The sequence below is a fragment of the Lissotriton vulgaris genome, unplaced genomic scaffold (genome assembly GCF_964263255.1).
Source record: "Lissotriton vulgaris unplaced genomic scaffold, aLisVul1.2 SCAFFOLD_4605, whole genome shotgun sequence".
NCBI lineage: Eukaryota > Metazoa > Chordata > Amphibia > Caudata > Salamandridae > Lissotriton > Lissotriton vulgaris.
Window position 1 is genome coordinate 49,449 of NW_028248256.1, and position 27,395 is coordinate 76,843.

Consider the following 27,395-nt stretch of genomic DNA (forward strand, 5'->3'; position numbering starts at 1 on the left):
TGGACTGTTGCCATAAGTAGAAGGGTCAGCACTGGGTTGCATTAGAAGGACCTCTGAAGCTGACAAGTACTCCATTGCAACGGCGACCCAATACCCTGTCCACAAAACCCAATGTCTGCCAACCCAATTTTGAGTTGGTGGACTGCAAGCTTTCGCTGACAAGATTAAAATGTATTCAGATGTTGTAAAACTTCCTCCAATGACCCAACAGAGTAGGGGCTGTTGGAGGTAAGCCAACCGACCGTCTGCCCTATTCAGAATGGGCAGTGGGATTACTTCCCCCCCACCGTCTTGTCACCGCCAAACTAGATGTGAGGGACAGTAAAAAAATAAAAAAAAGACCCCCCACACACTGTGAGAGAACACCCAAGGTGTGGGGGAGGTTATTAGGTCGTTTCTTCTAAAAAATAAAACCTTGCAATGAGAGTTTGTTTTTGTAACTTTTAGACTGTGGAAAAGTTTGACGGTTGGATGGCATGTTTGATAGAGCTGTCACCAAACTTTAGCTACATCGTCAGTAACTGACATGATGGCGGCTCCTGGCAATATATAGAGATGTCGACCGAGCAAGTGAACATTTCTAAATTTGGCAGGTGGAGTAACGATAGGAAACGAGACCTGAAGTCCTTTGCCACTCTGTCTGCCTTTACTCCGTCTGTCAACCTCTAAATCAGGCCCTCTATTTTGTGAGGCATGGTGGGTGAAAAGAAAAATGGTTCGGGATACCGGCTTGACTGATTGCCAGTAGTGGGTAATGTTCTTTCCCTCTGCATCCAAAAATGTGTCTCCTCTGCTGCACTACAAGGTTGTGGCTGCCCCAATGCGCCAAACACCTCCGTTCAGTTTCTTGCACAGGACTGTCTGCCCCCCTCCCAGATGTGTTTAACATCTGCGAGTTCCAATAGGGAAAAGTAAACTTAATTTGCGACTGAAATTATTTATTTGGGGGCTGGATTTTAAAAAAATCGCACCATTTTACATGAAGCTACTCAAAAATAGGAAGAAATCCATAAATAAAGACGGCAAACACGGCCACATGATGCCTTTTGTCCCGTTTCCACGTTTTGGGTCCATTTTCGGTCTGCAAGCCCTCTCTCGGGCAAGGGGGCTGACACCACGGCCGGTGTCCCTGCAGCCCTCACGGGGACGCTGTAGAGATGCATAGAGAGGCGGGGCGGGACAGAGGGCAGGGGGCTGGCACGGGTTCTCTGACAATGCCTTGGCACTCTGTCCATGTTTAGAAGCAAGACTGCCCCAAGTTCCTACATTGTGTTTGACACAGACCGTACAGTGGGAAGCACCGCACACGCAGTGTGTTTCACACACACCCTCTTCATGTTCACATCCGTGCATCACAAGCCCTCCACACACACAGCTGCCCGAGATGCGCAGTGCTTTTGTTGCCAAACACGATAGTGACAAGCCGCCGAGCAAACACACTATCCTACTGGGAAGGAAACTAAAGGGTTACGCATTCCTTTACGTGTGAGGGTGCTGGAAGGTCACTCTAGCCCTCGCCCCCGCTCTTCCTCTTCACCAGTAACACCTAGCTCAGACCCATCATAATCATCACCCCCATGCTGCAAGCGGTAAAGCGGCTGCTATTTCAACATGCAGAAAGAGGTGATAGGGAAGCAGAGCAGAATGCGAAAGCTTCCACCCCAGCCAATAGAGGTGATTTCAATAGTTTTGAAAACAGGAGAATATGTACACGAATTGATACAAAAATGGCAAAACGTCAAAGAAAACCTACGGTAATCACTGCGCTCAGCCCTCTGCTGATGCCGCACTTGGCTCAGCTGCACACAACTATACTGCAGTAATATAACCAGCAAAATTAAGTAAATTGAAGCCCGACTAATGGGAGCACTAAAGGTAGTATAAAAACAGTGGAAGACTTACTGAGTATGCACAACGGAGGCTGAATTGATCAGACTAAATTGGTCATAATGATGGGGCTCATCCGGACAGAGAGCGGCGTGCCGATTACCGACACTGGGTTAGGAATGCACAGCCGTTATTTCCGTCAGTGGCTGCGACTCGTGTCAATTAGGCGAGTTCCCACATTAACTCTGAAGGGGGAAAGTGGTAAATGTTAGGGAAGGGAACAAGTACTGTGCTTCCTCGCCCTCCTCTGCTACGTGTTGCTTTCACTCGGCTTACCCAGTTTCCTTCAATCTGGCTACTACCAACCGTGCCCACGTTGACACTCTCCTACTCCTGTTGCTCACGGCCTCTCTGCGGTCTCGTTTACCCCCTCACCTCACTCTCCTCCTCAGTTACACCTGTTATTCTACTCTCTTGCCTTTGCTCTCCTCCCATCAAAGGAGGGCATTACCTTACTGCGGCTAAACGCACAGGTCTCACCTCAGCTCTCGGGGTCTTGTGGTCTCTTCCTCTAGGTTCCCCGAGGTTCTGCCCCGACTCCATGCTTCTCGCTGCTTTCCCAATCGGACCACCACTGCTCCTCCCCTAATAGCTGTCATGGACTCTTCCGGACAACATGAGAGAATTTGGAGTTAATCACATTTGTTGGAGAAACGATTTGACCAATCAGCAATCGCTATTATTACCACGTGACATTGGCTCCAGAACACTTTGCTTCCGGTCTCTTGATTTTCGCCATGTTTTGGGTATTTTGTTAACGTTACGTATTTCTCATAAATGGTGTGTGCTGTCAAGTTTCATAAAGACTGGTTTCCGCTGCAGTCTCTTGCTGCTACAATTCCTAGTTTGGCTTTAATGAATGTAGAAACAAGATGCGGTTAATTAAAAAGATTATCGCCTACAAGTGCGCCTTACATTTCCATGTTTCTGTAGAAAACCTTGCTTACAAATACTATGCTGCAGAGCCCTAAAGTGTCATTGGTCCGTCTGTGAGTAGATCAAGTTTTGTTTTTAATTTCTTTATATACTGGAAAAATATGGTCCAGGTTTGCTAATGGCAAGCGACTGCAAATCCTAGAATGCAGAGCAAAATTTGAGCTGAAAGAGCTACTCACGCATGCCCCTGGGAAACGAGAGCTCTGCACAGTGACCAAGGAGGCGGAGCAGCGAGTCAGTAGCAGCACTGATATAACAAGTCAGGTCCCAGGCCGGCCAGCCAATCACAGCGCGGCCCGGGAATGACGTCACGGGGGTGTCCCGGGCCGGCAGCCAATCGCAGCGCGGCCCGGGACAAAGGGGCGGGGCTTAAAAAAGCACCAGAAACGCCCCCGAATCGCGTTTTCGAGAGAAAGCGCGATTGACAGCCTCTGTCTCCCAATGGCTAGTCTCCATTTATGGAGCTAGCCAATCAGAGGCAGAGGCGGGTCATCGATCATATATAGAACTCAATAGGTTTTTTAGCGAATGCTCACTACGTGAGCATTTGCAGGCAAAACCTAAAAAGCAGGGATGCGCCCTATTCACAAGAATGCAGCGCACCCTTGCCGCACCCTACCGCAAAAAATGTTGCAAAGGTGCCTGCACAGCAGGGGCAATTGTTTATGTGCAGGAAGGGACACCTTATTCTAGCACAAATCGATATCCAGAACAATCTCCTGTTCTCCCCAATTCGTGTCTCATCCAGTTTGTGACCTAAAACACAGAATATGCACGGCTTTGAAAGAGTACCTGGTTCTTCCAAACCTCACCGTTAGGTGGAATAGACATCAGGAGAAAGGGAGAGGGGAATGGCAGAGGCCACCATAGGAAAAACAACCAAATGGAAATAAAGAAATAAAGAAAAACATGTCATAATTTGCAAAATGGAAATAAAGACAAAGAAAAGCATGTCATAATTTGCAAAGTGGACATAAAGACAAAGAAAAACATGTCATAATTTGCAAAGTGGACATAAAGAATTCAGAAAAACGTGTCATACTTTGCAAAATGGAAATAAAGAAAAACGTGTCATACTTTGCAAAATGGAAATACAGAAAACGTGTCATAAATTGCAAAATGAACTTGATTAAATTTGATTAAAAAAATTACCAAAAGTGACATAGGATTCTTAAAAACATATGTATGGAAAGTTTTTACATGCAACCTTGTAATGGTATTACATTGTCACGTTGTTATGGTCAGTGAACCGATAGTCTGTGTTTCAAAGCTTCAAATCTTGCAAACTATTGGTAAAACAAAAACTTTGCGGTATCTGTTTCTTAAAATATATCCTTGATTTCTCATGTAAAGAGTTTATTTCTCTGTCTGGAAATCTGTACTAATCTGTCAAACCACATTTACACCACTGTAAATATATTTCAGCATAAAAAAAGTCTACATGCTTTTAATATTACTTCAATAAAGATTAAGATATCTATTATGATTATAAAAATAAGTGATGCCGCGTGTGATAGTGGCGTGGACCGCCAGTGAATGAAGAGATGCGTGCCAGCGAAAGGCTGGCTCTTCAGGGGGGGGATCAGGGATTGACCCCGGCAGCGGTGGCTTTTAATAACACCAAGAGATGCAAAACAAGGAGGTGTCACACTGGGCACAGGCTCAAACCTCTTTAAGGGGATGGGTGGGTGTTAGACGCTGAGGAGTCAAATCAAAGGGACTTTGGGCCACATATAAGTAGGTTTTATTTTGCACTTACCTAATTATGAATTTTTGCGAATTGCTATTAGGTAATCACAAACACCTATGTACTAATGTGTCTTTGACACATTTAACGATTCCTAATGGGGTCGCAATTGACGTACGTCTATAATATAATTTGTGCCCCATTGGGAATTGCTAAAAACACAGGCCTGCTGGGGACAGCAGACCACCATGACTGTGTTTGACTTTATTAAATCAATGTTTTTTTAAAAGATGCAGACCGTTACCCTTAAAGGAAAATGGGAGGCATTTCAAAAACAAAAATGAGACGTTTTCTTTTCATTTTTAGGTCGAGTCTAGAGCCAGCGTGAATGCGCTGCTCTGCGAGACTTGTTGTGGCGGAGTAGCAAATAGAGGTTACTTTAACCCCTGTAGCGTGGCGTAGAATCCAACACGGTGCGGACGCTTCCGTGGGTGGGCGGGGCCACGTCGGCCAACGAACGTGCGCATCACTACAGAGGTAGTGCTCGTGACGGCCGTTGGCCGACGCACGTACGCGCGCGATGGTTTAAAGACACTCATTTTTTAGTGGTATACAGCTCAACCTTGGAGTGCTTTACATGAGCTCCACCACGCAAGCACATATTCATGTTTTAAATCAAAGGATGTTGAGCCGACATGAGGCCCGAACCTGCTTTCTCAGCTCGAAGATCAGCAGCTCTATCCTTTTGCCACAAGCTCACACACAATAACGGAAACATTTTCAAACTGATATACAACAAAGTCATAGTTGCTGCTTATTTATCTTATGCAATTTACAACCATTAACAAAGCCAATAGTCCTGGCTTGTTGTAGGTGTAATGTTACTTGTTGTGCTATATATCTGGATGCAATGACAGAAGCAGCAAAATACCAGTCGAGCGACACACTATTCTAAATGCAGATTTTTAGCCTAAGTGTTTTAAGCCTCGCCCTTAATTACAATGGCCGCGCCCCTATGAGAGACCCCCAGTTTTTTCATCCCACTTAAAGCCTTGGTATCAAGTTTAATAGAGTGTGGAGATTCAGCGCTGCTTGGGGTTGCTAGGTAAATTCTTAACATCCGTTTGCATTCACAAACACTCTCTTTTTATTTTCCCTTCCCTGTTTCCACATCTAACTTCCGCCCCCAAAATGTGTACTTACTTTTTAATGACCATTCCGAATCCAGAGCACGCACGTCAACCCTCGCCCATACTATCCCTCACCTTTGTAGTCACCGCAGTTGTATCCTTACATATGTTTATTCTTCCTGATGTACAGCGCTCTGATTCCCTAAAAGGTCACCTGCATGTGCTTATCTGTTTTCTTCAAAGTTGTACATCTCTAATACCCGAAAGGGTCATGTTCGCGCTTCATAAAGCTCAATAAATATAATAAAATAAAATAAATAATACATTTGGAGGGCAGCTAACCTGGGCAAAGAGAAGCCCCTCGCTGGGTGTTATCTCTAATAACTGATCCGTTTGAACTAGAAACAACTTATTAGAAAATCTGAGAAGTTTGTAGCAGATGGACCGCTCAGCAAGTAAATCCTTAATTATGTGGAAAGCATCATAACCGCATAATTGCAGAGTTCCAATGGACTTGGCAAACTTTTAATTCCAAAATCTTGGTGCACACTGGTGGATGTTGCAGTATGCCACCTTTCGGCTTTGGAGGAATGAAAAGGTGAGTCAGCCCTGCCAGGAATGTAACTAGTTATTTCCAATGAAAGCCGGTCTATCCTACATAATTGCGAAAAAGAATGAAAACGAGGTGCCTTTCAGCACTAGCTGTGCGCTGAAAGAGTTGTTTGCTCAGTGAGTGAGTGTCTCAGTTTCGTTTCTCAGTCCTCACTCGCAGGTGTTTTTCCACCTTTGCCACACCCAGGAGCTGCAGCGGACACCTCCACAGACACGCACAGCGCCTCCCTGACAGAAGTGTCCCTTCCAGGCTTCCATCGAGTGACCATGGGCAAAGAGGAGGACGTCTGGAATTACGACTTCAGGGCCTTGATGTTTCGAGAGAAGCCGAGGGATGAGTGGTCCCTGGTGTGGGGGAACCGCACTTCCGCCGGAAGTGACTGGAAGTGGTGCAACCAGGTGGCCTTTGGCAGGTGAGAGCATAGGGGGGGTGGGGGGGACCAGTGCTGACTGGGGTCGCTCTGTACATCTATAACAACCGATTGCATTCGCAAACATTCTCTAGTTATTTTCCCTTCCTTGTTTGCATCCTTGACTACAAACCCCAATTTGCATCCTTGACTACAAACCCCAGAATGTTTGGAGTGAGTGAGTGTGCACAGTGGGTGAAAAAAGGCCCAAAGTGCGACAAGCTTTTTGGGGTTGAGGATAGAGGTGGGTGAGCCAGAGAGACAGCTCATGGGAAGAGTCCGGCTTAGGTGTATGAGTCGAAATACGACCCCACCCACACCACAAAAAAAAAAGAAAAAATCAGCATGAGAACCATACAATTTTTATTTTTTGTAAGTGACAGTAGGTTGGGCAAAAAACAGCAGCCACGCCGAGCTGGCCAAAAAATTCACTCTTCACTCTTTGCCGTTCTATATCTTTATCTAATCCACCCCCCCCTCCCCCCCCCCCACACACACACACTTCTTCCCATCTTCCTGCTGTACGAGCCTCTGGTCTTTGTATGTTTTTTTAGTTTTAATACAATGCTGGCTTTCACAGCTCGTGAAATCCAGGATTGTGTTAAAACTCTATGAAACACGACACTTGCACATTGTCTGTGGGTCGGAGATGCCACAAGACAACGCTCCAGTTGTAACAGCATAATGACGTCACATCCTGTGACAACTGTGACCCCCCCTCACAGGGAGTGGCCGGGCTCAGCTCGTGCTGGGCTCAAGGGTCCAAGTGGCCCCAGCGCTGAGGACAGACCGCCCCCTGGCTCGAGCCAGGCCCGAGCTTTCAGCGCGCGCCCTCCTCAAGTTTAGGAGAAAGCAGCTGATACATTGAAAAAATGCCATTTATTTGATCACAATGAAACATTTTAAATGTTCATTCAGATATAACTTTCTGGCAGACGTCCCCACCAGAGAAACTGTCGGAATCAAAGGGGTGCACGGAGAAAGCCATGACTTGCGCAGATTTCCGACTTTTTTAATCCCAAACAAAAAGCCAGGAAATCATCAAAACTCTGAGCTGGAAATCAATACTGTGTAGGTAGTTTTGTGAACCAGAACGCAGTGTCGAAATTGTGGGGCAGATTTACAAGCCCCTTGCGACACTTTTACGCCGCCGTTGTGACACATTGCGGCGTAAACCATGCACCACGTTGCAACTTATTTACAACGTGACGCATCTAGGCAGATGCGTCACGTTATAAAGCCCTGCGCCACATAAAACCTGCGTCAGGTTTCATGTGGGCCTTCTGTCGCAGGGTGGGCGTTCCCTTGAAGGAAAACCCTGTAAAACTGACGCAGTGAAATCTACAAGATTTCACTGAGTCAGTTTTACGACGCTGCTGCGTCAAATCCTTACGCCTGCTTGTAGCAGGCATAAGGATTGATGCACCACGTTAAGTATGGGCAGCCCCTGTGCATTGCAGGAGTTGAGTCGCGCTTGCGAAGCGACTCCAGCAATGCGTTGCATGTACGCCACTAGATGCGTCACACATCTGCCCCTCCTTGCACCATGGTGCGCCGCATTGTAAATGCGACGTATCCAAGGTGGCGCATCTGTTCTGGCGCATCCCTGCTGATTTGCAGAGATGCACCAGAAGTTGTAAATCTACACCTCTGTATTTTGCAGCAGGGTGAGTCGATTAAATGAAGATTACATTGTTGTTGTTAGACCTGGCATCTTTGGCGTGGTTTCCCCTGTCTTTTTGGCCTCTACCTCATGTATTTTTGATGATGTGCTGGATTTCGTTTTTGCTGGTTTAGATGCTTTGGACACTCTGCCACTGCTGATCAGTGCCAGAGTGTAAGTGCTCCCTGTGTAAATTATTATGATGATTGGATATACACGATTGGCATATTTGTATCACCATGAAGTCCCTATTAAAGTGCACTGGGTGTGCCAGGGCTGGTGATGACAAATGCTACTAGTGGGCCTGCAGCACTGATTGTGCCACCCACACGAGTAGCCCCAAAATGGTGTCTCAGGCCTGCCACTGCAGTGCCTGTGTGCAGTCTGTGAACTGCCATCTCCTCCTGGTCAGTGTCCCCACTGACCAGGCCTAACCCTTCCCTTTTTGTGCACATTGGTCACCCCTATGGAAGGCCCAAAGGTAGCCCCCCCTGGGCAGGGTGCAGTGTATGTGAAAGGTAGAGCATGTACTGGTGCATGTGACATGCTCTGGTAGTGAATTCCAGCCATTTTCGTTTTCATTATTGTAAGGCTATCTTGCTCCATAGGTTAACATGGGGGGTGCTGGCTACAGTGGCTACCAGCATTTCTTCCCATAGGAACAAGATAGGAGATAAGAGTCTAGTATCCCTGAACTCCCTGAATTTAATAACACATCTTTTAGGAAAGGTTGTTTTTGAATCTGTGTTTGAGAACAGCACTTTTAGAAAGTTGCTGTTCTCTTGTCTGACTCTTCTGTGTGCCTTGGCCTGTTTGTGTATTGACTGTCTGGTTTGAGAGTGACAGGGGCTGGGGCTGGGGATTCCCCAGGAGGCTGGCTGAGTCAGCCCTAGGCTGAATGACTGCATTTGCAACCTGAGTGGTGGGAGGAGTTAGCACCTGGGCTGAATAGGGCTGTGCCTGCCTGCCACAATGCAGGCTCCACCTGCTGCTGGGCGGCTGACGACCCTACCCCTCACTCTGAAAGGAAAGGAGAAGCCAGGAAAACAAAGTGCTCAAGAAACACCCAGAACTGGTTCAGACCGGGCTCAGGGCCCACTTGCACAAAGAGAACAAAGACTTTTAGGGGTATAAGTACTGGACCCCTGACAACAGAAAATTACATCATCCTGGAATCAAGAAGGAACCTCTGCCAAGGAGAAAGCTGAAACTGAAGAAGGAAGACTGTCCTGCTGTTGCTCTGCTGGATTGCTCTGCTGTTGCTTTGCTGCCAAGGAGAGGGGAAGGACTTTGCTTTGTGCTGTGTCCCCTTGCTTGAAGGAATCTCCAAGGGCCTGAGAAGAGCTGGCTCCCTGTTCTGGAGTCCTAGGAACAAAAGGACTTCACCCCCAGCTTCCCCTGAGCTCTACTGAGAGAGTTCTGTCCTTCCTGGAGTGCTTGGCCCATGTGTGGTGCCTCTGGAAGTTGTACCTGTGTTGGGAAGCTGGAAACTAAGCTTGAGAGACTTTGCTAAAGAAAAGTTATTGCATCGCTCGCTGCGGAGCGCATCCCCGACAGTGCGAGGAAATTCCCGCCGCTTCGAAGGTCGAGATCGTCGCAGCGCCTGTTGCCGCTGTCAGAGCCGTTGCATCCTTTGTTTGCGGGACGCACCCTATAGGTGCGGGAAGCCTAACATCGCTGCGAGTGTCGTCGCAGAGCCTGTTGTCGCTGGGTGAGATCGCCGCACCGCCTGCTTGCGGACCGCATCACGTCGCTGCGAGAGTCATCACCGAAGCCATCGCATCGAGGAGCTGCAAGAGAGAGATCGCCGCTGGACCACACATTGTCGCCCCGGAGATCGTCTCAGCCCCTACGAGATCGACGCATCGTGCCTTTGCGAGAACAAACTTCCTTTGGAACCTACGCCCCGGAATCCATACAAGTGGCCTTCCCCCCCATACAGATTGGATTAGTCGCAACATGCCCGCTGCTGCTGCGGGGCTGTCGCATCGCCTCCCCAGGGTCTCAGGAGCAACGCATCGCTTGTTTTCCACCGCACCAGCTTCTGCTTTTGGAACTTTGTGCAACTAAATGTACTGTGTCTGAAACGTGACGCAACTGTGAACTTTTCACGCAACTGTGGATTATTTTATCGCAACCTAAAGAACTTTTATTGCAACCTTAAGAACTCCTTTGAAACCATATTCTTGAACTGTGTATGTTGGATTTTTGTTGTTTTGGTCTTGTGTAGTTTAGATTAAATACCTTTATTTTTCTAAACTGTTGTGGAGTCAGTTTGTGGTGTTTTCACTGTGTTACTGTGAGTGTTGGTACAAATACTTTACACATTGCCTTCTGATTAGCCTTGACTGCTCGTGCCAAGCTACCTAGAGGTGAGCATAGGTTTTCCCAGAGGGTTTCCTCCTCACCTTGACTGGAATCAAGGGTTCCTATCTGGACAGTGGTACCTACCTCTGCCAACTAGAGACCCCCAATTCTAACAGTTGTCATAAGTAGGCCTGGGTGCAATTTTAATTCCACTTGCGGAATTGGAAACATATGGCGACTCCACGTTACTCTGTAGGTAGCAATCCCGCCAAATTGCACCAATCACTGCATGATGGAATTTTTTTCCCGTTCAAGCAACGCAATGACAAAGGGAACAACATGAGGCTCCAGAATGGGTGCTGTGAGCGTGAGCGAAATTTGGCATCCCCCAGAGTGATTTCCGAACGCTAGGAGAACTTCGGATGAGATTTTATAACACAGGCGGCACAGCTGCCAAGGTTTGTGCTTGCTTATGAGTGACATTTTCATTTTTTCAGTGTACTTATGAGTGACATTCAACAACTATGAGTGACACTTTATCGCGAGCAAAATAAAGCAATTAAGACCAGGGAAACATATAAATATCAGAATTTACACCCATTTGTGCAACCAAAAACTTTCACTTTACTGTACCAGTCGGTAGAAAATTAGAAAAAGAAAATCACAAAAAGTCAATATTTTCTCCCTCATTAGTTCATACTACATGCAGGTAAACGTGGTTTAGAGCTTCGCGTAATGATACCTGACTGATATGTAAAATAAACAAAAACTGAAAAGTCATGTTAAAAGTGATTACAAATGGCTTTATGTGTACATGAACAAATGTTGATATCTGGTATATTTTTTCAATGCTCGCAATCCTTCCTACCTTGAAAAGTGAGAACCCGACCAACCTGAGAGGAATCAGCGGCTGCATTCTGACTTCGGGCACCGTAGATGGTGAAGGCCCGTTCTCAAGACTTTCCTTTCTGCCTGGGTTGAGAGTCCTGGCCCACACTGAACTGGAGGGGCACTGGGCACTGTAGCAGGGCCTAATCAGTGCATCCATTGCAACAAAGAAGGCCAAACAGTGAGCACAGCTGGAACACGCTCAGCACAGTGATGATGATGCTTTATCATAGCTTTAAATACATTTTAAGCACATACATTGCGCATTTTAATATTAGGGTGATTTTGTCTGTTAAGAAAGACAAAATAAGTCACATTTATAAATAAAATACCAAACTGGACGTTGTAGACTCTCGGCGAACCGTGCAACCATGCAATCTTGTAGTTCATAAAAACAAACTCCAATTTTGTAACGGTGAATGCTCTGGTAACACAGGACGTCATTGCACAGTTTCTTCCTGCCACGTGATCTAGATGTTTGGAATCGCGCTGTAGCCCAACATCTATTGCATAGAGCTGCTACGCGAATGGTAATAATGGGGCCCTTGTTATCAGGCCTGTCACGTCCTCATTCCCAGGGCCGGAGTTAAGTGCAAGTAAAAATCTGTGACCTACGGAAATGCGTGACTTTGCATTTCAGTGCGGTGATGCCGATCACAACACTGAAATGCGATAGAGTCACGCCTGATGCGTGATACTTGGCAGGACTGAGGCGGCTGTAGTCAGGAGGCTGCTTCCCAAGAAGATTTTCTACTCGAGGGGCAGCAAAATCTACTCGAAAATACTGTGGTGCAGTTCGTGCAGATCTTCTGCACAGAACGGGCAACTGGCACTAAATCGCAGCACAAACAGCACAACGTGCATTTTCAGCTCCTCGGCAGCACTCCGCGGAATCTTGAGGAGCTTTTATGTAACTCCGTGGAATTCCCCAGAGTGAAATTCTGCGTGTTCCGCCCACACCTAATCCCTAGTGAGTGGCATACAAATTTGGCAATTTTCTCAGAGATAAAAATCAGCTTTTGATCATTTTTGGTTCTTCAGAAAGGCCAGCAGTTGGCACTTTCACAAGGATTTTAATAACATCATGTGTCTTCATTTTTTAGTTTATGTCCATGTTTTAAAGCACACCAGTACCCATATACAAATGTGCTGAACAGTATCCTGCAGATATGATAGCATAAAAGCACAGATTAGTTTAGTTTAAAAAATAATTGATTTTAAAATAAAATAAAATATATTAAACCTTTTTCAAAAATCAGTTAAAGTATAAGATTTGGATAAGGAGATGTATAATATTATAATATCAACTATATTATTAGAGATATTTAATCACCAATAAAGTAAAAGATATTAATTAGAACATTAGAGATACGTCAACTCATTTAATCATGGCAATTCTGTTGCTTTACTTAATAATCTATTACGATTACTTTATATCATTTAAAAATACTTTAAGAGATTTCTTCTTGTACTTGCTGTTTAAAGTTCATTTTTCAAAGAGGAAGAAGGCCAGCTTGTGTTTATTCCTGGTATTAGCAGGCTTGAAATTAAAATAATGATAAGAATAGTTTCCAGGCAAGAAACATTGTGGAACCCATTTTAATAACCTCGGACATTTACAGCTCATCTGAACACATCATTATTAAAATCTCTGACTGCAGCTAGACTGGTTGTAAGACAGACGATCATGCACAAAAATATAGAGGCTCTATAGAAAAGGGAACCATGCGCTTTGAGGTCCAGCACATGTGCTCCTTGTGTCAATTAGGTATCAGAAAAGAGTGTGCAGTTCCTTGAACACACAGTTAGAGTTGATAGCTTCCAGGAAGGGGAATATGCTCCAATAAGACCAAGGGCCTTTACAAACCCTAAAGGTGTCATGCTTCATCATTGGGCATGCTCCTCGTCGGGCCGGTGCTGCAATACCCGACAGGCACCCACTAGAGCAGAGGTCTTCAAACTTTTTGATGCCGAGACCCCCTTGTAAAACCTTTTTAGGGGTAAGGACCCCCTTCCGACAAATGTTTCTAGAAACTGGTACTCCTCATCATCATCTTTTGACAACCATAAATGCGCCTGTTAGACCTCATCACATCCCTCCATCATTCATCCAACTACACTTTCACACATCCATCCATCCTTTCATCCTTCCTTCCATCCATCCATCCATCCTTCATCCATCCACACTTTCATCTTTCCATCCATACATCCATCCTTTACCCCTCCACCCTTCCATCCATCCACCCATCATTCATCCACCCACCTTTTCACACATCCATCCATCATTCATCCATGCAACCTTTTATCCATCATTCATCCATGCAACCTTTTATCCATCCATCCATCCACCCTTTCATCCTCCCAGCCATACATCCATCCTTCATCCATCCATCTACCCATCATTCATCCCCCCACCTTTTCACACATCCACCCATTCATCATTCATCCATCCATGCAACCTTTTATACGTCCATACATCCATCCATCCTTCATCCGTCCACCCTTTCATCCTTCCATCCATCCACCCTTTCATCCACCCATCCTTCATCCGTCCACCCTTTCATCCTTACATCATACATCTATCCTTCATCCATCTATCCTTCAACCATCCACCCTTCACCCATCCACCCTTTCATCCTTACTTCCATAAATCCATCCTTCATCCACCCACCCCTTCATCCTTCCATCCATACATCCATCCTTTACCCATCCACCCTTTCATCCATCCATCCACCCATCATTCATCCACCCACCTTTTCACACATCCATCCATGCATCCTTCATCCATACAACCTTTTATCCATCCATACATCCATCTACCCTTTCATCCTTCCATCTATCCATCCTTTATCCGTGCATCCTTGCATCCATCCATCCACCCATCATTCATCCCCCCACCTTTTCACACATCCATCATTCGTCCATGCAACATTTTATCTATCCATATATCCATCCACCCTTCCATACATCCATCCTTCATCAGTCCACCCTTTCATCCTTCCATCCATCCACCCTTTCATCCATCCATCCACCCTTCCATCCATCCATCCTTTCATCCTTCCATCCTTCCATCCACCCTTTCATCCATCCATTCATCATTCATCCACCCACTTTTTCACACATCCATCCATCCTTCATCCTTACATCCATCCATCCACCCATCATTCATCCACCCACCTTTTCTGTGCCTCTCTCATGGGGGGGTCAGTATCTCTCTGCGTGTTTTTCCTTCTTTCCCGATCATGGGAGGGCTTCTCTGTGCATCCCTGCTGGGGGCGGGGGATGTGTCACGGGACTCACAGCTCCCAGCGCGCAATATGCATTGACCTCAAAGGGCTACACTACAGCCTGCTCCCCCAGACCCCCTCCCCGACTTCCCCCAGCTCGAAACGGCTTCAGGGACACACACAGCCACACCCGAGTACTTGACCGGTCTTTAGAAGACCTTTTACTTGGTAATGAGGCTTTGATGTTTTTCACACCTCAGTGAGGCCTTCGATCAGCCCGACGCCAGGAACTGCGTGCTCTGGCAGAATCTGCGACCCCCTTCCAAGGACTCCACGACCCCCCTGGGGGTCGCGCCCCACAGATTGAAGACCTCTGCACTAGAGTCTCTTTGCTGGGAATCTTTTCGTAGCCGTCAGGTGAATTGGGGTGTGTGGGCTTGAGTGGTATGTGTAGGGTGGGATAAACAACGTTTATAACTAAACGTTATCTCCGCGGGGAATCACAACGCGGTCGTTATCCCAACCGCGTTGTGGTTCCGCATACCATTTCTCCGCAAGTCGGAACAACGACTTGCGGAGAAGGGGGGAAGGTGTTGGATTTAAAATCCAACACCTTCCCTAGTGTCCGCATAGACTGGAGTTGGAATAGTAAATTATACTATTCCAACTTCCAGCGCCCCCCCTCCGCAAGTCGTTGTTACGACTTGCGGAGTAAAGGTATGCGGAATCACAACGCGGTCGTGATAACGACCGCATTGTGATTCTCCGTGGAGAAAAAGGCTGTGGGATTAGATCATACATTCGTAGGCTTGTGGTGAAGTGATAGGCTAAAATAGGTGATGTGATGCTCCGAGACACAATATTTTAATGGAGGAGTTCATTACCCTATGTTAAAATATTTTTGTGCTGACTTCTGATATTATGGTCCTAGTTAGCAAAGTGAGTATGAAAATGGTGGACAAGATTCTCCCCTTGGTATGTCAGGAGGATCAAATTGCGATTCTTCAGGACCTTAAGTGCAAACCTACTCTATGCTGTGTGAGTTCATGAATTTATAGTGCTCTGGTGAAGGTAAACAGTCACACAGGGAATCAAAGGATAATATTATGTACCTTCGATAAATATTAAATAAACCTGGAACACAAAAAATAGACATACATGACATGGAAGCAGATAATGCTCACAACTACAAGACAGATTAATTATATATGGCATGCGAGCATATTGATAACTGCATGCCCCACGTAACATGATACAAAATACCACCATCTGTACGTAGCTCAGTGATAGTGATTCTCATAACAGGGGCTAACTACAACATCATGGTCACTTACTCGATTCGGGTAGTAACTACAGCCCCATGAGGAAATAGCAGAGAGAAACGCCTATTAGCATCCTAGATAGAAAAGGTTCAGCGCTAAGACCATTCTGCTCAGCGTGTCTTACCGCGAGTTAAGAAGTGTTCTTGTGGTCCGGTCCTCATACTTACTCAAACGCTTTGTGGCATCAGCCATGAACCTACCCACAAGCTACCCACATCGCAGCTCGCTCCTTACGTTTTTCACTCTGCATCTTCTTCGTTTAGTGTTCCCAGTAGTTCTACATTGGACACACGCACGACTTGTATGTGCACAACATTGGCAGCCATCTTGAGTTTGGCAATAGACGCATTCACGCTTCAAAGATACTGTGTATCGGTGAAATTAATCCGTTGGACAGCTATCCCATTTACGGATCCTATTAAGTGTCACTTGCTGTGCTCCCGATTTCACACGGTACATCCTGTTCAACGTTGTTGTACATTGAAGCACACGCGCATTCCAAAGGTACTGTGTGTTAGCGAAATTGTTCCGTCAGGCAACTGTGTTTTAAAAAAATACTTTTGCGTGTCACTTGCAGTTATCTGCACACCATTTTGACAGCATTTCACGATTTTAGTGGTACGCACTCCTGCTTCATTACGGTGACACACACACACAAAACATAACAGGCTTCAAATGTTTCTGAGATTTTTCTTTTTATTGTTTTTCTTTTTCTTTCTTCTCCTCATTACAACTTTTATTCTCTAACTTCTTGATATCTTTACATTGTGCATTACTCAGGTCATGGCATCAGGGGGTTGTCTAAATCTTACTCCACCCCAACCTTTTGTGCCTTCATCTGGTGAGAATGCACTCATGAGGCAAGAATGGAAAGAGTATTTTTTAAATTATATCTCTACTCTGAATGAAGATGTTGATTTCACCCCTGAAAAGAAGAAGAGCATTTTGGTAGACTCCCTAGGACCCATTGGGTTAGAGGTATCAAAACGTTTTGCATAGAAACCACGGGATGGGGCGATGTTTTCTTATGAGCTATGGAAGATCTTGATGTGTAACATGCCCCTATTGTTTGTGTGGGTATTGATAGATATAAATTCTACCTCAGAAAACAACTAGAAAACAAAAGTGTGGAGGAAAATGTTTCTGCCCCAAAAAATGTAGCGTTAGCCTACCGTTTTGGGGTTTTACATGATGAGCTCATCAGAGACAAAATAGTTATGCATGCAGCTAATTCCTGCGGAAAAGCGATTCTATGGGTGAACAGTGAATCACTTCTTCAGGACGCAGTTGAAATTGTTAAACGTGCAGAACTTGCAGGGAGATGTGCTAAGGTTGTTTTAGCTGACACCAAGAAAACAAGGGAGTCAGAGGACATACGGGAGAGTAAGCATGTTGTCATCAAAATCCAGAAATCCTATACTGCATGAGACAAGAAGCCAAAAGCCACATATAAAAAGAAAGAATCTCAGTATAGTAGTGAGATCAAGTGTTACAGATGTGGTTTTTCAGGACATTTTGCCAACAAAAAAAAATGTCCAGCTCGGAATTAAAGACGTTCGGGGTCCGGAATCATGGGCCATTTTTAAAAGGTCTGCAAGAAAAAGAAGAATAGATACACAGCAGCTACGTTTTCAGAAGAAAACTCTGATTCTGAATGTCAAGACAGTGAAGGGGATGACACCAACATGCGTGTTTTAAGTGTGGATTCTGAGTATGATGTACTGAAATGTCCTAGGTGATAGGAAAGAACCTAAGTGTTATATTAGTCAAAAATCAAATACATTAGTCAGCAGCCACCGCCATGTTGTACTGAGTCTATGTTATGAGGTGACATGAGCGTGAAAGGCATAAAAAGGAGGATAAAGTCCAACCTCTTTACACAAATCTGTACATCAAAAAGGTAGGCATCACCTAATCCTACCCTGTATCCTTTCTGTCTGCATACCTCTAAGGAAGAAGAAAAGAAAAAGAGAGAAAGCTTTTTATTTTATAAAACAGACCATAATCTGCTGCTATATAGAAATATAATACAAATACAAAAAATACAGATAGCAATATGAGCCCTGATGTTTAGACCGGAAACATATAGTCTGCAATGCAGGTCAGCCTAGATGTACGTGCATTTCCTCATCTTGATTGAGTCCTGTTGGACCGACACAGTTTAACAAAATGATGTATTCAGATTCCAATCTCCCCAGGGCACGTTCTCTGTCCCCGCCTCGTTTGTCCAGTATAATCCTGTCAATTCAAAAATTAAATTCCATCAGTTTCCCTTGCATGAAATTTTTGCCAATCTCGCAGCAATATATAAAAATATACAAAAAATAATTGCAATAAATACTGTTTAACAAACATTACATAAACTATGTTTCCTGCAAGGGCTTAATTTACAAATCTCACTCCATCCAAATAAACAGAAGAGTAGGTTTTGGACTTCTGAGGGATTATATTTACTATTAACACTCCAGTCTAATAACCAGTAGGGAAAGTGTTAGATTCCAGAAAGGTTACATTTACTATTTTTATTCCAGTCCAAGCAACAGTAGAGGGCTTTGGAGGTACTACAAAGAACATTCCACCTCCTCATCCTTTTATACAAAACCTGTAAATACCTAATATCATATTAAAAGAATTAGAGTATAAATAGAAAAATACTTATTACAAAATATTAAACAAATCATAAAATACATAATAAAAAGTACAAATAATATAAATACATTTAACTTTCCTGCCTACAAGCAGTAAATTATTGCAAAATTATAACTTAAATGATATATCCAACAAAATGTTTTGAAAAGTAATAAACCAAAACATTTACTTTCAAATACAAACAATAAATATGCATTTTACAAACATTACTATTAAAATACTTAATTCAAATTGATGAATAATTAAAAAAGAAATAAAGTACTTGATATGCCCACCATAAAAATAATTATCGATTTATCAATTAAACATGATAAACAATTAACTATAAAAATATTATAACTTTGATAACTTCCAACCCTATTCACCTGCAGAGCCTACTAAAATATAAATAACTTACAGATATAGTAGCATTTAAATATACTTTAAGATTTATAAAATAAAATGTAAATAAAACAAGTAAGAAATAAAACAAAAAATAAAACAGTTTACATAAATAATAACACATTACACAAATAACTACCAGCAATATACAATCATTTAAAATTCAATTAACTTCCCAACTTATTCCCCTACAAAATCAGCAATCCACTTCCAAAACCAAACATAATTGACAAACAATTTAAATATAAATTATAAATAAAAAAATCAAACTTAAGTAAATAAAAAACAAACAAATAAATAAATAACAATGCTTTTACAACTATATTGATGCAAACCATTTTAAATGAAACAATTAAAACAATATTATTTACCAAAAAAAAACAATATTCTTGACAATGATGCTGTGTGACACCATATTTTTGTACTAACGATATTCTGTATACGGTATTTCGTTATTGTGATATAAAAAACACGCTATTTTGTGCGTTTGCCAGGCTGATTACAGATCATAGCTCTAGAAACTTAGGGTGTGATTATGATGGTGGTAGGGCAGCCACCGCTGGGCTGGTGGAAGGCCCACCACAACAGGGCCGGTGGTGGATGTCCCTCCACCTTCTGAATGCGTATTTCCCCCTGTTACATTAGGATGGCGGGGGGAATCGTTCTGCAAGTTTGGCGGGTGCAAAGACCGCCTGTCACGCTTCTGCCACAGGCAATCGTTGATTGCCTGGCGGAGCGGTTCAGACCCGGGGTATGGTGGCGGTGCCTAGCAGGCACCGCCTGCCCGATTACAATGGAAATGCTATGGAAAGGCTGGCAGAGACTGGATTTGGGGGCCCGTTCCAGGCCGACTCTGTGTTGCGGGAGCAGTTGTGCACTGGGGTGGTACCCATGGCGCCCCCCTACATTTCGATGCACACAGTGGCAAGCACCACATAGTGCCTGCCACGTTGTGTAGGGTAATACACAAAATGGCCATTTAACATTGCAGCAGGTGCTGCAGCCAGCGGCACCTGCCGCAATGTTGAATTGCTGAATGCGACCGGCACGGTGGCAGTCACATCCTAATTAGGGGTGCAGGACCGCCACCTTACAGGCAGGCCGTCCTGATTTTGCTACAATTGCTCAAGTCTGCCCGCCATCGTAAACATCCCCTTTGTGCCCTGAGCCATCCAACTGTCCCTGTCATTGAGCTGAATATTAAAAAAATAACAAATTGAACCTTGGCATGTCTATGATGCAGACAGGGTTCAAAGATCTTACAGTGTGGTATATTTCTCATCAGGGTAAAGAAATTGAAGAGTATTAAAGGGATGTGTAAGTGGAACAGAGTATTTATGGATTGGGAGAGAGTGCAGACTGCACTGTATGTCATTACGCTTTGCGCTGTTGCTCTTCTAGGACCAGGTAACTTGTTCTACCTTTTCCACCCGCAGGTTCTGCTGCTCCCACTGCGGCCGCGCCTGGGCATCGGTACATGTGCCGATTTTCTTCCAAATGAAACTGGAAAAGAAGAGAAGACGAGGGACTGTGAAAATGAATATCTTCAGGCAGAAGTGTAACAGCTGCAGTGCAGGAATTTATGAAGAACCAGAGTTTACTGAGGAGAACATCAACATCATCTTAAAAAACCTACTGATCTCCATCCGGAAGTTTTGCTACGGCGAGTATGTGAATGACGAGCTGCAACCCACCTTGGTGTATGGAAGCCTCCATGGGCCACACCAGCCTGAGAACTGTGAGGCCTGCAAGTTAGGGATCTGTGACTGGACTCCAGGTGGCAAGAGGTCTTTTAGGAAGACATCTCCTGCCAAGGCAAATTCTAGGCAGTACACCCTAGAGTCGAGTACGCCCAGTTACGTCGACATCCCTGAGTCTTGCACCAAACAGTCTGGAGACCAGTCTGCTGGTGACTCTTGTTTGTGGAAATGCTGTAGCGTTTGCTATCTGATTCTTGCTATACTGGTACTGTTACTCATAATATTCATTTCGTACAAACTAAGTTATAAAACATGGGCCTCATTTACTAAGATCTTCCTTGGATAACAACAGTCTTACGTAAAATAGGCTAATGTACTCCTGGCTTCAGTTTTCCTGGATTAATGAAGTTTTACGTCTGTCTTTAACCACAAAGAGTAGTGCTAGGACTGTCTTAAGCTATGGGAGACCGCCAGTAAAATCAGGCACATGTTGTCTTTTTATTGATTAATAGAAATCGTGTTTTATGTTTTTTCTGAGGCTGATGGATGGTTGGGATAATACGACATTGTCACACAGATGAGCTACAGCAATATTCAACTCCTGATAACTCTCAAGCTCTGCAACGGCTTCAAGGCACTGCAAAAAAAAGACAACTAAGTCATCAGGGCAGTGCCAAGTTTTTCAGGGTGTTGTCAAGTTGTCACTCATTTTTTCCATTGTGAATTTGATGGTCCTTTGACTGGTGCACCGTGGGCCTTTTTGGCCATGTGTAGAGCCATCATGATTTTCATCAGTGGAATTTCCACTCTTCGATGACGACTGAATGCATTGCCACTGGCTGGCACTGATAATAGCACTGGGAATGTATTGGCATAGATTAACACATGACTAAGGCTCCCGGTTTTCCGTTTTTAAGGATTTTTACAGATAAGTACATACAGAAAACAATGTCTTTTCTGTCTGCATTTATCTTTAAAAGGGGATAAATACATAAAATTGCGCTTCTTTTAGGTGACTCTACGTGCTTTCTTTCATGAATTATAGGCCAGCAGCTGAGCAGATGGACAGCATGGGAAATTAAAAAAACAGGATGAAATGTCTCTAAATAACAGACTATGTTAACATATATTTATGGTATAGTGCTAACATCTACCAGTGTACGTATTCTGTAATATTTGGCAGTTTAAATAGCTAAAATATGACAGACATCAAAGTATGAGTACGCGTCTGTCAGTTAAATAGATATGGAAATGTACAGTTTTACAACTTAATTTATACGCAAACACAAAATAAATATGGATAAATACAGATAAAATGGCCCAAAAATAAATAGAGATAAATACAGATGGAAATGGCCAAAAAATAAATACCATAAAACCGGGAGCCCTACACATGATTTTGATAGGGCTTAATTTGGGACATTGCCATGTCTTGGTGGCGATGGTCTTTGTAGCTAATTTTCAGGCAGCAGTGTAGTCCTAGCCTCTGGTACAGTATGCAGCGAGCAATGCTGTAATATTCCATGGGGATCATTTTCCAAAGGAAAATGTTTGCGTGTCGTGAGAATCTACACTCTCTTATCTAATTTAGATTTGCTTTAAAAAATTAAAAACTGTCCTATAATTTGCAAAAAGGACTTGGATAAATTAGAGACAAGAATGAACCAAGATTGACGTATGTTTTTTAAACATATTTATGGAAATCCTTTACATGCAATTTTATAATGGTATTAAATTATCACGTTTGCTTTGATCAAGTAACCGGTATTCTGTGGTTTAAGGTTTCATTGCTTGCCAACAATTGGTAAAAAAAACAAAAAAATAACGAATGGGATTGTCCTCATAGCTGCTGTAGAGTTGCCTAATCCAACATTTACATTTTTTAAACAATATGTGCGAAAAGAAAAAGTATTTTAAAATCACAATACAGAGAAAGAGTTTAACAGGAAAAATATTGGAACACCCGCAGTGCAAAGAACATCTCTCAAAAAGATCTAGAGCGCGCACGTGCACGCGCATGCGCTCGCTCTCTCTCTCTCTCTCTCTCTCTCTCTAATTCTCTCGTTGGTTAGACACGCAAAGACGGCATGCAGACACAATGGAACATAGTTCATTTATTTTGTTTTATTGTGCTTTGAAAGTGAATGTACAAAGTGGAAAAACCTCAATTTATATGCTATTTGTTATTTGGTGAAATTTTTATATACCTTTCTCTCCTGCATTGATTCCCATGTTACTAATACCTTTTGTGTTTGTCATCAAAATACTTTATATCTCAGTTTGGAAATGTGTATAAATCAGTTTGTGAAAATATATTGTAAATTTCTTATGTAAAAGGGTTTATTTCTCTGCTTGGAAATCTGTACTAATCTGTCAAACCACATTTACACCGCTGTAAATGATATAATAAAAAATACATGCTTTCAATATTACTTTTAAAAAGTTTCAGAAATCTATCTTGATTAGAAAAATAGGAGATGTGTCCAGTGGTAGTGGGGCGGTCTGCCATTGAATGAAGAGATGTGTGCCAGCGAAAGGCTGGCTCTTTAGCGGTGAATCAAGGGACCTCTGCACCGGTGGCTTTTACCCCTTCGATGCTGATGACGAGCTCAGCTCGTCATCAGCCACGGGGGGCGTGTGGGGATGACGAGCTGAGCTCGTCATGTAACGCGGCTTTTGTAAAAAAGCGGCGCAGCGCAAAAATGACCGCCGCAGCGATGCAGGTGGAGAAGTGTGGCTCAGGGGTTAGAGGCAGCAGACCTGGAGCTTGAGTTCGGCCCGGGACCAGGGTTCAATTCCCCGCCTCGGCGGGTCTTGGGCTCAAAATTCCACGGACTCGTTAATTCTCGCTCCGGTACCTTCTCAACTCATGGGTTCACACTCTGCGACTCTGGGCAATAGCTTGCTTAATCTCCACAACGGCCCCTCGCGGTGGGATGCCTGGCTTTCACCTTGTGGATACCCTGCCAGGGTTATCTCACAGGGGAATACCAGGACGGGTTCCCTAAGCAAGCGCTGAGATGCCCCAGGGTAAGTCGTGCGCTATATAAGTTTCATTCATTTCATTTCAGTTAATAACACCAAGAGGTTCAACAACATGGTGGGGTTGCACTGAACGCGCGCTCGAACCGCACAAGGGTTGTGCGGGCGCCAAACGCTGAGGGACTATATTCAGACCCTTGCGCTGTCTAATGTGTGTGCAGGAATCTGTATTCCAAATCAGACACTTTTTTAAACATATGTTTACTGGCATTTATAATACACAATATTTTCTAGTCTTGACATATCAGCCTGGATGTATAATAAAAAAACATGGCTTATCAAGGAGAGCCAGCCGATATACAAACAAAGGTCACAGAAATGCAATCATCTGAGATAACCTTGTCTCAAAGGGACGCTCAACTTCAGGGGTAATTATACAAGAAACTGATGGCGCGCGTTGCTACGGCAAAATTGGTAACTCTGCGCTCCGACAGTTTCAAAAAGCAGGGATGTGCCCTACTCACAAGAATGCGGTGCACCCTTGCATTAGGCCTAGCGCTAAAAAAGCTGCCTAGCACCAGCGCAGACACCCAAGAGCCATTTTGCTGGGATGCCTGCACTGCAGGGGCAATTGTTCATGTGCAGGGGTCACCTGCCTGCACATAAACAATCTTTACAGGTGATTTGCTGTTTCCATGTGTGCTGCAGAATGCAGAACACGTGGAAAGAGCAAAATATGAGGAAAAATAAAACATTTCTCCTCGTATCACCTGCTTAAGACCAGGCATTCCCTGGCAGCATTTTTGGTGCAGCCCCATACCTTGTAAATATGGTGCAGTGTCAAAAAGCAATGGGTGTTGCGGCAGAACGCCCACTGCAATATCCATTTCACACCCCTTCCACTCTAAGGGGCCGATTAGGATCGCGGACGGACCTGCGTCCGTCCGCGACCCCTGAGGTGGAGGGAACGTTCGCAGGGGCTGCGGCGTTCCCTCCAGTGCAATTAGGATGTGACCGCCACCCATATGCATGCTTCGCATTTGCATGCACCGCGCGGTGCCTGCCGCTTTGTGCATGCAAATGCAGGGGGGTACCATAGGTACCCCCCATGTTCACCCCCACCCCCCGTCACCCTGGGGGCCCGCTATGGGCCCCCAAAGTAAACACCGTATGCCTTTCCACGGCGGAGAAGCCGCTGCGGAAAGGCATTTGTTCTGCCCCATCCTAATATGGCTGGCGGTGTCTGTCAGACACTGCCTCCATATTAGAGCTTTTCCGCCGCGGTCGTAAGGCGACCGCGGCGGAAAAGCGGCGGACGGTCTTCCTGACCCCCCCAGCCATCCTAATCTGGTGGGGGGTCTTTGAAGGCTCCGCAACGGTTTTTCCGCATCCTCCGGGCCGGCGGACACTTCCGCCGGCCCGGAGGATGCAGAAAAACCGCAATCCTAATCGGCCCCTAAGTGCTGGGTGAATAGGGGCCTTATTTACAAGTAAAAAAGGCGAAGGAGTTTACGCCCCAAGACTATCCGAAAAAGTGACATTCTGGTGGAGTTAGCTCCTTGTAAATATGCCCCTTCATGATCTAGCAAAGAGCCATATTCAGAACAATCCCCTGTTTTCCCATGTTCATGTCTCATCCAATTTGTGACGTCAAACGCAGAGGTCCATATTGACAAGGCAGTAATGCGGGGCAACGCCGCAAGCCATTTGGCTGTGCCATGCTGCATTACTTCCGAAACAAAGGGTTGCATCATATTTACAACAATATGACAGATCCCTAAGCTCTCCCCTGCGCTGGCGCACTATTGGTTGCCATGAGCCAACTCTGGTACCCTCGCACCATGGTGCAAGGGTGCCTGCGATGCAGGGAAGACGCCTTCCTGCACCAAAAACAATCACAAGAGATATTTTCCTCTGTCTATGTGTGCTGCACAATGCAGCATGCATAGAAAGAGGAAAAAACGAAGAGAAATAATAGTATTTTTACTTTTTGCAGCTCCTTATGCCTCCCCTGGGGAGGCGCAGGATTCTGACGCATTCCCAGGTTTATGAAATGTTGTAAATCTGGGAATGCGGCAGAATCCATGGGTGTTGCGTGGGAACGCGCACAGCAACACCCATGGAACGCCCCTCTTGAGGAAAGTAATGTGTGAAAAGGAGCCGTATTTACAAGGGAACGAAAAGTCACGCACAATAGCTTTACATGTCTTGTTTAATATGGAGCACCACACGGCGCCACCTGTGCATAACGAAAAATAATGCACCAGCGGCGCAAAGAGCTTGTAAATATGTCCTAGGATTTGCAAGTTCCAAAAAAGTACTTGGTTCTTCCAAGCCTCACTGTCAGGTAGAGTAGACCTCAGGAGTAAAAGGGGGGCGGGGGTGGGGGGGGGGGGGGGGGGAAAATCGCAGAAGCCATCATAGGAAAAACGAATACCAAAAACGGGTAAACCAAACTGTCTCAGGGGTCGTACAGGCCAATCTGCAAAAAGCAAGGCAACTTAACGTTTAGGGAAGGGAGAATATCCTCAAGGAAACCTATGGGAGACCCTGGACTGTAAGAGTGGGAAACAGGAACTCTGGGGAAGGGGGCACATGGCAAGCAGAGCTACCAACCAGAGGAGCGGACGGAGCAACCAAAGAGCGCAGCAGAACACTACCTCTAGGGCTTACTCCCTTCTACTTCCGTGTCTCCAGAGAAGTCCTCCCCGTCACTCTCAGCCTCCAACACCTCTGTCCACAACCCGCTATCAGACGTCTCCGCGCCCCCTGCCTCTTCACAATTCAAGGCCCTTTCCTCGACCCTAGCCCACTTGGTGCCATTGTTCGTCCAAGTACCCACCACTGGCCACATCGTGGACTTCCAGGCCATTGCAGTCCATCTCCTAGCCAGCACTAGCGCCAAATCCAAGAACCTAGAGCCCACCTTTCATGTTTGGGGTCTAGGTAACAAGCCCACTAAAGAGACCTCCAAAATGCAAGCAACAGCTCGGTCCAGGGAAGCATTGGGAGTACGGATCGCCGCGTCCAAGAATGGCTGTAACTGGGACAGCTCCAAGTCATATGGCAGAAGTCTGCGTCCAGAAGTTCACGTCTGGGGCAGCCACGTGGTTCACCACCATAGATGACCTGTAGTCTGTGGGGCGTCAGATAAGTCATATGAACACAATTAAATTGAGTATACTTCAATCTCATATTTCTGTAGACCTTCTTAGGGTATGCCAGAACCTTATGCCACTCTGAGTCTGTAAGGTCTTGCACTAATATCTCTCCCCACCTACGCCTAGGTATCGGCAGGGGTTTACGCTTCACCAAGTGCCGTGCCATGCCCATGGACACCGACACTTGTAGCACTGCATGTGCCATTGGTTCATCACGCCCACTGGGCCACAATTCCCTGAAGGTCCGTGTCAATGCTTCATAGGTTAGAAATTGGCCCGGGGGCAGATTGTATTGGGCCACCATATTCTCCATTGGGAGCAAACCTGCCAACTAAAACAGTCGCCAACCATTTCCAAGCTGGCATCCATCCAGGTCAAATGCTGCCCAGTGGAGAAAGAAGAGAGAGGATCACCATGGAAACCAATCAAGGGCAGGACAGACGGGTAAAGGGG

At 44.9% G+C, this 27,395-nt stretch overlaps 1 protein-coding gene across 1 annotated transcript; it reads left to right on the top strand.

The window, feature by feature from the left end:
• The first annotated feature begins 6,519 nt into the window (after positions 1–6,519).
• LOC147664190 (receptor-transporting protein 3-like) lies at positions 6,520–22,599 on the top strand. Its single transcript, XM_086949946.1, has 2 exons — positions 6,520–6,665; positions 20,536–22,599. The coding sequence occupies exons 1-2, from the start codon at positions 6,520–6,522 to the stop codon at positions 21,143–21,145; spliced, it is 756 nt and encodes a 251-aa protein (XP_086806072.1). The 3' UTR covers positions 21,146–22,599.
• The last annotated feature ends 4,796 nt before the right edge of the window (positions 22,600–27,395 follow it).